We start from the raw sequence: 14,397 nt of genomic DNA, 5'->3' as shown, positions 1-14,397 counted from the left end.
TCGCTACCGCGCAATTCGGCTACCATTAGTACATTAGTGTGTGCGTATTATCTTTGTATGTATTGTAACTTTTACTTGCGGTTTCACTATAGGTACGGACAGGAATCGATTTATTCGTTATGCCACTAGGTCAGTGTTGCAAGGGTGTTAACAATGGGAAATAACAACACGGGGTAAAGGTAAATAGCTTTTATTGCGAAAGTAAGAAAGTTACAAATGCGTTGCACGTGGGTATGTTATTATCGCAGTAGCATTGCTGTGGTGACGAACGCGATTGTAGCAGATAGCATGAACGCTGGCGGGTCTACGCGGACTATACTGCCGATGCCACACGCTGTTATGTTCCTTTCCTGAAAACATATTGTACAGTAAGATTAGTAGTAGGACCTGTAGGACCTGTCAGAAGTCGGTATTACTTTTTTAACCTTCACGAAATTAAAAAAAAGCACTCGATTAAAAGAAAATGAGGATGCTTTTATATTATGCAAATATAAATATAACCCAATAGACGTATTGATTTACATCAGTAGTGAGATCTCTTTTACTTATAAAATTTATATTACGAGATTTTACTCTTTATGTTATAAAATTTATTAAACCTTATCATGATACGTAAAACAATCTTCGAGTCGTCGTCTTGGCAATTGACCGAGTTCCAGTTTGTGACACGGAGCCCAATTGGTGGTTGAGTTAGATGTAGCCACTGGTTCTGTATCTGGAGGCTTCTCACAGGTGTCCTTGTAGTGCCAGGATCCTCTCTCCACAACCACAAGGAGTAAGTTGGTCTTCGTAACCAATGCCGCCCAGTACGGGGGATGACAATCTCCCTCTTCATCTTCCACTACAGCTGGCGATGGACCAATGGAATCCAAGAAGTAACTCTGGTTCAGAATATAAAGACTGATGCGATGATCACAGGAGAATAGACTGCTATCATCTTTATTTTTACTTCCTTCTATATCTTCTATTTCCTCTTCTACTGGTGGAATTGTTGTACCTGCGTTGACGAAGTTCAGTTGACGTAATAGTTAATAAAGATCCGTATTTCATCAAATAATAACAAAATTAATATGTATTGAATAACTGACCTTCGTCTTGCCCAGAAACATATACATCACTTTGCCAATTTACAACATCAAATAGTATCAAAAATAATTCTGCTGTCAACCATCTTATGAAATTTGTAACCAAGTTGAAGGGCTGAAAGAAAACGATCTTTAGTAAAATCGTAATAAGCAAGATCAATTTAAAATCTAATTGGTCATTTTAATAAATAAAAGAACACAATTTAAAAATTATAAAATTCCGTACCGTACTAAATAGCCAAGCGTTACTAGGTATATCAGGTAAAGCTGAGAGCGGACACAAGGCTTGGTAGTTGAAGACGTCGACGTGCTCATATATGTTCTTGTCAATGAAAGACTGAAGCACGTGAGGGTGAATCGTGCCGAAGAACCTTCCGACGTCGGCATTGTCATGCGCCAATACAACGTAACCTGAACTGTCTATGACGTAACAGTCATACTTCTGGTCAGTGCATGAGAACTCCTGTGAAAGAAACAAATATAAACTATAATGATATGACATAAAATTGTCCTATTACTGTTTGTTCTAGGTACGCGAACTGTAAATTTCTAAATATTGTTTGTATTTGATACGATTGAAAAGGTTAACTAACGCTCGTTGTGTTGGTGATTTCCAAGAACTTCTTGTAGAAGCCGGAATAAACGAACTGAATTCCAACAACCGAAGCCGGTGTTTCTGAGTTGCCATCCTTGTAGAATATGGCGTAGCTCGCTGTGATAGTGATATCACCATCTGTGTTGGCAACTTTCGGTTTGTTGATGATTGTCTTATCGAGAACTGGCAAATTTGTAGCCACTACTAACGACTCCGCATTGATCAAGTGCTGCAGTACGGCCGCTTTGTACCAAGTCTCTTCGATAGCTTTTGGGTAAAGATCACCGAATACTCTGCAATTAGAAGTATGAAGAAGTTATTATGAAGACAGTTACTCTTACGTTACTTTACGTTAATCAACTGATATAAAAATACATACTGGCCGTCAAATGTTCTACTTTTTTCTCCTTGTTCTGTGACCTTCTCGTTCTTAGAGTCATCATTGATGTAATGCCATCGTGTAAGGCCACTAGATGTCGCTATAAAGCGCACATTGACTTTGTACTCATTCGCCAACTTGCGTTCCTCGCTCGTCGCGTGCCACGTGGCAAAGTATGGTGTGGTCAGCTTTGCGTCGAATACCAATTGTTTCACCAAATCCTCATTGCAATAGTAGTCGTCTTTACCTAGTTGTTCTCTTTCATCTCCACAGTGCTCTAAAACGAAATATTGTGTATTAGGAAAAACATTGCTTTATTTGTGCCTTATTATGGTAAATACCTAATAACTCACTATCAAAATCGAAGGAGCTACTCTCAGTCTCTTCGCGGTATTGTTTCTTCGTAATGTTAAGCTCGTTCTTGGAAATATTGACTAAGAACTTATACATCTCGATTTCCGAGTTTTCTGACTCGTGACCCTCCAGGTAATGGTATTTACAATAAACCCTGGAAACAACAGTAGTTTTAGATTTATGACGTACGATAGGTTATGATATTACGATAAGCATACCCCTGACCTATACAGGAACTCAAAGCCAATATTCATTTTCTGTGTTGTAGGTGTTGGAGGTAAAGAGTGGGACATAGAGAGAAATAGCGAAATTGTTCGTTTAGTGAAGTTTAGTTTCATACTCACCAATCAGGATGTACTCGGTAACTAAAATTAAAGTAGCTGGTAACATTAATGCCGGTGACCTCAAGGCCCTGCTTGGCCTCCAGTGGATTATCCTTGAGCAGCAGTTCAGTGTCGCCGTAGCCTCCGGGCAATGAGATGCCCATAGAGAATGGCGTGCCTACCAGCTTGTTGAAGAAGTAGTCGTGCTTCACACGAGCTATGCGCCTGTATTAGTTACAAAATAATACATATAATTGATAAGAGAGACGTTAAACGTAGATTATAATTTATATCAGTTCATACCTCATGTTGTCGTAATGGAAGAGTACTTTAACTTCAGTCTGTTTCCCCTCATCGCCATTGACGAGGTGTTCCCTGAGGGACTTGATTTCAACGCCGAGTTCACGTGGGCCTTTGCCGTCGTCCACCTGCTCCACCTCCACGAAGTCCACGCTGTTGTAGTTTGTTTGCAGGTTGCCGTTTATCTACAAACAAAGTTGATTCACCGGACTGATTGCACATTTCAATATTCACAAAAACACATACGAATCGAGTGACACTCTACTCTATTCGATATTAAATATCTCAGAGTAGATTTTAAAATTAAAATTTACATTGTGAGTAATGCAGTACTACGCCGTAGCACGAAAATGCGTAGACAATACGGATTGTAGACTTTGGAATAATCTTGTGAAGTTAAAGTTACTATAATGGTATTTTACAAGATCCATCTTAGTTTAAAAACGTCGAAGCTGTCAGAGGTGAGTGTAATGAGCGATAACCTAATTAGTATGAAGTTTCATGGAATCGATTGGCCAAAATTAAAAATAACCTTGTAATGAAAGTTAATTATGTTGAATATAGATAAAACTTACAGACGTAATTAGAAGTGGATGCAGCAGCAAGTATCCGTTATTGCTCACGATAAACGAATATCCGTTGACGCCGAGCTGAAAACGAAAACTTTTTTTTAATTACTTGTAATGATTTCCTAAAAAGTCGTGCTCTTGTGCGCAATTTATGATTAGGTAATAATTCTATTTGATTCGAGGTCGGATTAATCATACGAATATATGTAGGAAATTAGTACCTTAAAGAAATGTTTGGAATAATTTTTAACAGGAAAGTCTAAATATTTCGGCCTATTGGATAACAAAAAAAACGTTAGATTTTTGAATAATTTACTAGAAAAGACTGTTGATGATTTCTTTAAATGTGTTTTTAATATAAAAGCCAAGTATTACCTAACTTGAAAACATTTAGAAATAGCCGTGCAGTATTTTATGCCAGGTAACAAAGAGTTACAGCCGAGTGAAACAAAGTAATTGAATAACAAATGTGCGAGTTTTTGGAGCTGCCTTCACTGGAGTAGCACTTCAACATTTTATTATTCCCGTGACAATAGTAACAAAGAAAGCATAGTAGAATATTATTCTTTGCAAATATTGCGTGCTATAGGAACATCGTAACTTAAAAATAAATTACAGTTATCTTGACAGGGCTTTGTATTTTTGTCTAGTTTTGTACATAAATTTTGTTTTAGTAAAAAATCTTTCTCATTTCTGTATTCGTAATGCAATTTTCGTGCATACTCATATAAATATTTTGATAGCATCTGTAATTAATTTGTTACGGTTTTTTAAAGACACGACTAAAGATTTTAAATTTAATACTAAAGATTCTTATTTTTAAGTAGACCGCGATTGCTGCCAGTTACTGCCATTACAGGGAGTATGGTATACGATATACACATTGTATTAATCACTTAGGGATAAAGGGCTTACCTGGTGGGGCTGCGCCAGCTTCGCAATGCTATCTATTGGTACATCTGTCCCCGCCACACCCAACAGTCTCGCGTCGTTGTGGTCTTCGTTGTATTTGTAGTCGAAAGCCGGGATCGCCACTGACGTCACAAGTTTATCTTCGTCAGGCTAACAATCAAATTTTGAATTAATTTTAACATATAACGATTATCTACCTGGCAATATAACAATAAATTGACTTACCTCCTTTGCGTCAATGCTCACGTTCCACTCAGAAGTTCTCTGTCGGTAAAATATGTAAAGTTAAAAAATCTAATATCTGGATTAGAGTTAATGTCGATTTATAATGTGAAATAGGGTTCGTAATATTTTTGTTGTTTTGAATGTATATATTATATACCGTGTAATCTATGGCAGCGTGTGTCCAGGTGGGGGGCGGCTCCCTCCCCTCTAGGATCATGGGGCGCGCGATCACGTTGATGTATTTCAGTACTTGCTGCTGGACCTCCTCTACTGAGTGGATATGCACGAAGTATCCTGCCGAAATAGTTCACCGAGAAATTAAAAAAAAATATCAAAACACTGGCCGAAAAATTACCACACAAACTTTTTGGTTATCAAGCTATATTTTATTTCTTTTTATTAATTCACAAAAACAAAAGATGTTTTCGCTATACAGCAGACATAGTCAACAAAACTAGGTTAACGGTTTTATTCCCTTTTCATTTTAAATTCTATTCCAATCAAGCGACATATCCTCTATGTAGTTTTAAGTGCTCTTACCTCTGTTCAAGCAAGCCATCCATTGTATCTCGCGTACGTTAGTGACCTCTTTCCCGATCAAGTATGTGAAGACCCGAACAGGGATGTACGTTTTCCCATCTACCTCTTCCCTATTGTACCCCTCGAACACTTCTGTGAGGTTCCCGGGCACGTAGTCTGTGATTACCATTACTAACTGGTTGCAGCCCTGCGTGCTTGTCACGTTGCAGTGGCGACGTCTCTAAACATGTTACGAAACAAGTTGCAAGTGTGATTTAAGCCTAAGATATAGGTGTAATTATAAGGTTAAATGCTGTAAGGTTTGTAAGGTGTATTTTTATATCCTATAGTATTAAACTGTTCATGTTGTTTTAGTAGGTTTCGTGTCTAAGATTTACTATTACAGCTAATAACAAGCACCTCACGTAATGATAGCATTGTGAGGCATGTTATAGGAATTGTTTGTTATTAAAATTAATAATTAAGTAACTTTCGGAAGCAATTTATTACGAGCAAAAACCTCGTGTAAGTTTAACAAACCGAAATGTCTATGAACTTTGACATTCGAAATTATTAATAGACTTCTATTTGAGGTCGTGAAAATTACTTTCTGTTGATATTTGCTACATTTCATTACCTCTCATCGCATGAATTTATATTTTATGACCTTTTACATTTAATGTAATTATTGTGAAGTTATTCATTGATGTATTAGTATACAGACAAGTATGTCTTATATGATAGAGCTATATATATATTGTCATAGGAAATGTGATTGTTGTAACCACTGAAGGAAATGTAATGGACAATTAAACCAAGGCAATTACTTTAGAAATTAATTAAAAAGGATGGGACCAGAGCAAAGAACCTTGTACTGGATTTAGACAGCATAAAAAAAACATATCCAACATTTTTTCTTACCTCTTCCAGTGTAGTAAAGGCTGTGATATAAGCCATTGTAAGATTGGCATTACCTTCAAGAGGAACATTATGTTTTTTCTCGCCTTCTATCGGCTCTAAAGTGTTTGTAATTGTTTTTTTATTTTCCAACGTAGCCTGAACGAGACCATCAAAACATTTCACAACTTGTGATACATCTTTCTTAAATGTAAACACATTAACATAATCGTTGTTTGAGAGTGTATCCAATAAAGATTTGAGAGTGCTTCTAGCTACGTAATTCTTGAAACCGGTCATTGAACCCGAAACATCGAATAGGATGATAACATCTTTTGAGCAAGTCGCCGCTTCAATATACCAGGATTGTACTCTGCAATCGTATGTATCGATTTTCTCCATATTCCAAGGCATACCGGGATAGAAGCGCATTATACCGCTAGAGCTACCAAAATATTGCCATGATAACGACGGATCTGATTTGTAATTGTTTATAAAAATATCATTTAAATCTTTTGACCATAAAATAGCTTTCAGTGCTTCATGTTCTGGAAAAATTATACATTTATACAATTAACTTTCTTAATTATGAAATTTAAAAGATTCTGTAAAACATTTTCTTAAGTCCTTGCTTAAATTTATTTAGCGGAAGAATATTAAATGAGCGTTTCCATAACTACTTATGTAATAAATCGTATAACTAGTATTACGCCCAGAGACTAAACAAACGAAAAAATAAAATTTTATTTACTGTACTTAGTCAAGACGCTAAAATATAAGAGAAATATATTTACCTTTAAAATATATATTTGTAGGAACATGAATACAGCTCAAATTTGTATTAACATTTATATCATAAAAATGAGAATCCTTTTCTAAAGATAATTTCATGTAATGCGTCTTGTTTTCAGCGAAGATCGGTATTTGACTTGGCACGATCGGTTCAGTCTCACCCTCCTTGTAGAACTCGGAATACTTTGCTGAACAATATTTGAACATGTAGTGCTCATTCACTAATGAATAATTAAATTCACGCGCGAGTCGCTCCGCAGTTCTGTGTATGCACTGAAATTTTCATTACTCTATTACACAGAGCATTACTACTGGGTTTCTAAAGTTTCCAGTTATTTTGTCATTACATAGCGGTTATTTGTATTAAGTTGACGTATGTTTCAACGGAGTAAAACTCAAGTTACGTAGATCTGAAACGCATTTTATCGAAAAAACACTCACTAGCTCGACTCTAACTGACAGTTTTTACTGAAGAGTCCAATTGATCAATTCAAACTGTGCGTTAAATGTGAAATATGATCTGTCAATTGAACAGTTCTTTTAAAGTTTTGCCTATGATTTACTTTATTAAAATATTGTTTTATCTACATAATGGTTAATATAACTACTCGTATGTAGGATCTTCTTCAGTACACTATGGATACTATTTTAATGATAATTTGGAGTGGATTGTATAGATTAGATGGATTTAATGAGGATTTTACGCCAGCTCATGCTTCACTGTTTATTGTATTAAGTCTACCTATAATACAAATGTATTACAGATGCACTTCTTTTACTTTACAATATCGAAATTATTTGTAAAAGGCTTAAAGAGGAAAAAATACAATTTTCGTATGTTTGACATATTGTTGATTACATTTTTGACGTTATCTGATAAGTTGATATAACCTGATGCAATATCGTGATCATTAATTTGTTGTGCCTTTGTGAAAATGTTTTTTGTTCAAATTTATTTAAAACTTAAAAAATAATTATACTCACGTATTAACAGTTTGTTATCTTATATTTTTATCTAGAAATAGTAAAAGTTTGTGTGGTGATTAACATTCTAAAAATAAAAAAATAGCGTCGTTAGCCGATTTTACAACCCAAGCTACAAGCCTGTAGCGCTACGAATCAGCTACGTTGCACTTAAAACTTCTCAGTTCGCATAATTTTAAGAGAAAAAAATAAAATGAAAGATTCCTTTTTCAAAACAGAGGTCGTTTTTTAAATAGTTACTGGCTAGAAAACAATTTTAGCTTCGGCAGTAGTTAATTTTGTAACCATTTGTTATGTATCTTATTTTTAGCTGTATCCTAAGGAATTCTGTGACGTAAACGAGTTCATTTATACATAAATTAGACAAATAAAATAATGTAAAACATAGGTGATTATAAACATTTACCTTAACTGCGTTTATTTTTCGTGTTAACATTGTACTGACAGATCTTAGGGAAGATTCCAATATTTGTTTACCATCTTTCTTCTTCACGCTCGCATTCATTTGCTTGTATTTCTATAAATAAATTCACATTATGCAGGTGTTACATTGCAAACATTTAAAACTGCGATTATTGTTACATTTTTTTATTGGAAAACATAAATAATATTACATTTATTCTATGGTTTGGATTATCCTTCTAAGACAAGCAAAAAGACAATATCCTGAAAAAGTAATCCGCCTTGGAATGTATATACATCTTATACCATATCTGTAGACCTAGAAAGAGATGGATGGATTGCGTAAAAGGTGACATGATCAGAAAAAGAGTGATGACTCATATGACATATGATAGAGTTATTTGGAGGACAAAGATCTACTGCGCCGACCCTACGGGAGTAGGATAAGGAGGATAATGATGATGATGATATTGTCTGTCATATTCATACCCTTCTTGTTAATGTAAAATGTAGCCTAAGTTAGTCAGTGATAACGTATGTAATTTAATGCCAACAATTAATTCTTTCCTCTTTATTTAAATCTTGATGTAATTAATTAAAAATGCTATTTATTCAGTTTGCCAAACATAATAGGGAGGTAGTAACAATTAGTAAATAGTTTCTAGTCATTTGAAAAATACAAAAAGAGTAAATTGTGCCACACTTACTATTCGTATTTGATCTGACTTTGTAAGCGTCTCACTTAATTTCCATAAATCTTCACCCAAGTCCGTCGCCCATAGTTTCACTCTGTTAAAACATTCATCAATTCATTTAGCAAAATAAAACAACTGTTCAACAAAAAAAATAACTAAGAAACACTACTCCTAAATCTATACTTTTCTATACTATTATAATAAAGCGTAAACACACACTTTGTTGTTTAAGATGACAGCGATTATAGCATATTTTTAAATAAATCTTTTTTTAATTAAAAGCCCTACACTTACGTCAAGCTTTAGGCTATGTATTTCAACGCCATTAAACTTAGGGGGAAAATATTTTTAATAAAAACCCTAATGTGAGAACGAGACCATAAGTTGCTGCCAACATCAAGGAAGCAATGTTGTCATCATGTCATGTCATATGACATTTGTAATTTGACAAATGTAAACAATAAAATAAAATTTTCTTAACTTCATGCGCATGAAGCCGCACGGGAACAGCTAGTTATAAATTAATTTAGTTGCATGTGCATGAGCATGACTTATTTAAAATAAAATAAAAGAAAAATAGTAGAAATAAAATTCACGAATATTTGATTATTCCCTCCTCGTATTAGGATCGAATTTCCAATCAATCACATGCCAGTACCAACATCAATACCGCTCCCCGAAAGAAATAAGGACCAATACAATCCAATCTCTACCTCTATTTGCTTTTATATCCACAATAAACATACTGAAGGAAATTAATTATAAGAAATATATGTTATATTTCACAATTATAAACAAAAGCAATGAAATTTAAAAATACCACAAAACTGGTGATTAAAAACCGAAGAAAATTTGCACTGAACTTCTAAATATGGTTTAGTTGCTTTTATATTTTGATAGTGAACAAGTATAAAGAAATGATATTCCTATAACATGATTCTTACACGTCGGCTCTCCATGCTATCGTGGTTTCCGAAAGTACGAAGAAAGCGAGAATCAACACAAATCCGACGCAACGCATCTTCACTAGTGACTCACACGCAGAATTACACCTTTATTACTTCCACGTACGACGCACGGTTATTACAGTTTAAGGCACATAATTACACAGGAAAGTACACCATTACACACTAATAGAATAGCTACAATATAAAATAACTCTAGTCAACAATTACATCTATTAAAGCACGTATTCAAAACGCAACCGAAACGTCGAAGATAACGAGCAAGGACACTAACGATAGCGTGATTCTAAACTATTTAACAACTTTAAAGTTAGAGAGTAAAGCGGTTTAAGGTCGGAGTTAATTTTTTACTAGAATTACTGTTTTAAACTAAAACAAGACGCTTGCTTCTTTTGATTTGTTGCGTTGAGTTCGGCGCGAGCGTGTTGCTGCCCGCGCCGCGAGCGAGCGACTTTTGTCGACAACGCACGTGCTGCGTCTATTCTGGGCGGGCGGGCTGCGAGCGGCGGGCGGCGGGCGACGGGCGGTTCTGCATTGAGCGGGTACAGGAGGGAACTAGGTCGTCCCCGTACACACTACGATGCTGACGTCGCCACAGACTATCCTTGTTACAGTACGACAATGAAGTAAAAATAAATTACATCTTACAATAATAATCAATGCACCAGTTTTTCATCCATTGCAAAAATTTTAAATGTTGTTTAGTTGACAATTCGCCTCGGGCTTGCTTGTTCTATTCTACAATGTGGGTGAAAAACTGTGCAATATTATATTTTAAACCAAAACGTAAGTTCCTAATTTTAGAACTAGTTTTTTTATTTACTTTAATTAAATAAGTTAGCTTCCTCGACAGTGAATCTATAATTTTTAATTTGCTTTTTTTTTCAAGAAGTCGTTCGTATGTTAAAATTGTAACAAGCGTTTGTAACAACTGTTTGCACTAGTAAACAGTACGGCAACAGAATGTAACACTCACAACTCACAGAGAAACCTTACACAGAATTTGTTAATTAAAAGTTAACCACGTCGTCGCGTCGCGTCTCGTTCCTCGTGGACTGTGAGAAGAATAATTGTTGTCACTTCTCTCAGTTATGACTCTTTTATTCTCGTTAAAGTTGTTTGCTCTCTTTTAAGTTCTTTATTATTTATCTTTTCAATCCACTTTGTTATGTTTTTATTCAAAATTGTGTTTATTTCATAAAAAAATGTTATTTCTATTAGTTTTTCTATTCTATTAGTAATCGAATTAATAATATCGTGCTACAAGAAAAGCTCTTGTGAAAGCTTCTTTGTTACTTCCGTACCTTAACGTAGCCTTCAGCTCATTCGATGCTTTTTATTTCTTTTCTAAACTTGTCAATAACTTGAATTAATTCGACAAGTTGCCAGAACAATCTAAAAAACTGTTCCGTAACGCCTGTTGGAGAATAAGTCGGTTGGACGTAGACGCATGGTAGGCCTAAGCTAAGACTGCTGTAAATCGCCGTTAAAAGCTGCTAGGTAAAAGTCCAAAGCCCAACGTTCCATATGCATAATTAAATGTACCAGGCCCACTCGCATTTGTAGTTTTTTAAGATAATGATGATCAGAAAAAGTGGACTGTGATGTGAATGAGTAAATATAGCCTGAAATAGTTCGAGTTTCATATATGACGAAATAAGGGTGCGTCGTTGTCCGGACCGCAGACGATAATCTAGTTTAACCTCCATTTACGTTCAACAAGCTCTGGAAAAGCTTTAACACATTTAATATATTGTCGATGAACAATTTTGCGTTTTCGTCTATTATTTTCAATTTACAGACAGAATTATAGTAATATTTTGTTGTAACAGAGTTTAATCCTTAACGTAAATATTTTGTACTTTCGTTTTATGTATGACCCATACATGAACGTTATTCAAGTATCAAGGGATTTTAATAATTTATGTAGGACGTTCCGACGTGACGTCGACGCGTCGTGAAATATTCAAAGGTTTTTAAAGTTATCAGAATTTTAATGTTAAAATTTCCATAGGTCGTGAATGCGAAGAGCTCATGAATTATTTTGTATATAAGTAAGTGTAAAATATCAGTCTACTATATCTATTGTTTTATCTTTGTATATTCTATCTGTACATAGAATAAAATTGGAGTGTCTGTTTGTAATATCAAACGTAAATTGTATTTAAAAATATTTTTGTCTGACGTCTATCTGTCCGCAAGCCTCGTTTGTCCCGGGCAATCTCCGAAACGGCTAGGCAGATTTCTAACGGACTTTCACTGAAGGGTAGCTGACATAAACGGTCATATTATACAGGCTACTTTTTTTAATTTCGCGCTGCCAAAATGACGTAACTGGTGGTCCAAATTTGTGCTAACAAAGTTTGCGGGCGACAGCTCGTTAAATATAAAAACACAGGTATTTCATTTTCTCCTGCGTTTATGTCGTAAGTAATGGCTAAAGGTTCTTAAACACGCAGGTGCGTTTAATTCATCAGAACCTGAATACCAACTATCAATTTTATGTGCGTATTTGGGAATCAAAAGTAATGGAGTATGAGAAAATAAAACAATCTGATTTTTTAAGAATCACCTTTTTCCGTTAATTAGTAAAAGTCTTAAATAATCATTAAATGATGGTACAAGTTTTACGTAAGCTACTAAATTAAACGCTCGTAACATACATTAGGGCGCCATCCATTAAAGTTAAGAGGGCGTTAAGGGGTCGCGACGGCCTACAGCTTCGAGGCTAAGATGACGTACTCATATAGGCTTTGGCGCCGTCCCGACGCCGGCTGTTTCATGGGTTTGAAATCTACGTAACTAGCTTTTACTTGTGACTCTGTCTGCTTGGCACTAAACAAAAACTTTGTATAGCCTATACTCTATTTCAGACTATTCTATACCTATGCTACATTTTATCAAAATCCACACTTATACCCTGCTAGGAAATAAATAATAAAAAAACGACTATACATCCATCCATACTTACGCACTTTGAATTTTAGTACTACCGATTACGTGTTTGTTATAAATTGTTTCTTAACAAAGTATCAAAAGAAATTTATCATTTGCTTTTAAACTAAACAATTTTATATTCCTTCATTATAAACCTTAACCGACGGTGTAGAATTTCCTTAGAGTTCGTTTAAGTTCTTTTTAATTTAATGAAAGTAATAACAGATGATACCTAAATAACTACAAAGAAACATACCATCACGATCATTGTAGTATCAGGTTAATTGTTTTTTAATTCAAACCTGAGACGTGGTCGTATCAAATTATTTTGCGAGTAACTTAATAGATTATTATTAATCGTATCTTATGTCTCGTTTCTATGAATTATTTCAATTGCACAAGCTATGTATCTTTAAAATTAGCTCCATTAACGCGCGCCTTTAACTAAATTATAGCACGACTGTTTTGTCTCGCTTTGGTCCCTATGAACTTATTTGGGGGTGCGCACACTATTCGACTTGTATTTGTGCAACTAAATAGTTGACTTGGATGCGAAGCAATCGGACATCAGTTGTGCGATAGTTTAGTCAAAGGAGTTCGTCCACTCTAAACGAACAGTAATTTCTCGGGCACAAGTTTAGTATAGATAAAGCGAGCACTTGCCTTCGGATTCTTGTTTATTGAGATCCCGATACCCTCGCAATCGAACCTAGAGGTTTTAAGTTAGTAAAAATATCACATTTTTTTCCGATAGACATGATTATAAATATATCTACCGATACTAAAGAAGGTATATATCTTGTGAGCCTTGTAATTGTACATAGCTGCATAGTATTTACATTAAGTCATCGCGCCAGATACGCGAGCCTTTTGCCTGTCAGCGTTTATTTGCTGTTAGGTTTTTAATTTCATTTTGTCACGGTGTCGTCTTCGGGACGTCCATCTACATTGTTTCAACTACAGTTTCTAATGTCAAAACACCTTTATATTTCATCATGATTTATTTTATTTTTTTACGTTATACTGGAAGAGTGTCAGTGGTTCAGAGGTTTACTTGACTTGTACTTAACAGGTCCTGAGTTTGAATCCCGCCATCTACCAATGTTATTCATATGTACATAATTTATCTGACGTTCTGATGGTGAAAGAAAATATCGTGATGCGGCCTAGACATATCAGCGAATCAATTTAAAGATGTGTGAATTCAACCAACCTACACCAGCAGGTTTGTCTTCAGTCTCTCCTAACTTAGGGTTGGCTCTGAGTAGCTAAGAGGGGACATATAGTGAGCTAATGACGATGAGGACTATTGGAATAAAGAAAAATATTCATTACTCAGCGTATTCATTCCACAAATAAATCTGATTGATAACAAGGTACTTTCCCACCCCTGAATCACGACACGTGGCCCTAAAAAAACTGCTTGTGGGGCCACGTGGCGTGATCCGGGGGCGCAGGGTGGCT

At 35.2% G+C, this 14,397-nt stretch overlaps 1 protein-coding gene across 1 annotated transcript; it reads right to left on the bottom strand.

Annotated features, from left to right (window-relative positions):
- Nucleotides 1–175: 175 nt before the first annotated feature.
- On the bottom strand, nucleotides 176–10,437 carry LOC106099231 (voltage-dependent calcium channel subunit alpha-2/delta-4). The gene is made up of 19 exons (XM_013277697.1): nucleotides 9,976–10,437; nucleotides 9,044–9,125; nucleotides 8,341–8,451; nucleotides 6,953–7,223; nucleotides 6,183–6,706; nucleotides 5,283–5,502; nucleotides 4,900–5,036; nucleotides 4,743–4,781; nucleotides 4,521–4,667; nucleotides 3,612–3,686; nucleotides 3,040–3,221; nucleotides 2,758–2,961; nucleotides 2,413–2,567; nucleotides 2,060–2,336; nucleotides 1,679–1,973; nucleotides 1,312–1,548; nucleotides 1,089–1,200; nucleotides 600–997; nucleotides 176–350 (listed from the first exon to the last, which is right to left on the bottom strand). Exons 1-19 carry the CDS (start codon nucleotides 10,050–10,052, stop codon nucleotides 240–242), a joined length of 3,654 nt encoding a protein of 1,217 aa, XP_013133151.1. The 5' UTR covers nucleotides 10,053–10,437; the 3' UTR covers nucleotides 176–239.
- Nucleotides 10,438–14,397: the final 3,960 nt, after the last annotated feature.

The sequence above is a fragment of the Papilio polytes genome, unplaced genomic scaffold, assembly GCF_000836215.1.
Source record: "Papilio polytes unplaced genomic scaffold, Ppol_1.0 DF824135.1, whole genome shotgun sequence".
Lineage (NCBI taxonomy): Eukaryota > Metazoa > Arthropoda > Insecta > Lepidoptera > Papilionidae > Papilio > Papilio polytes.
This window is presented reverse-complemented; position numbering and strand designations above follow the sequence as displayed.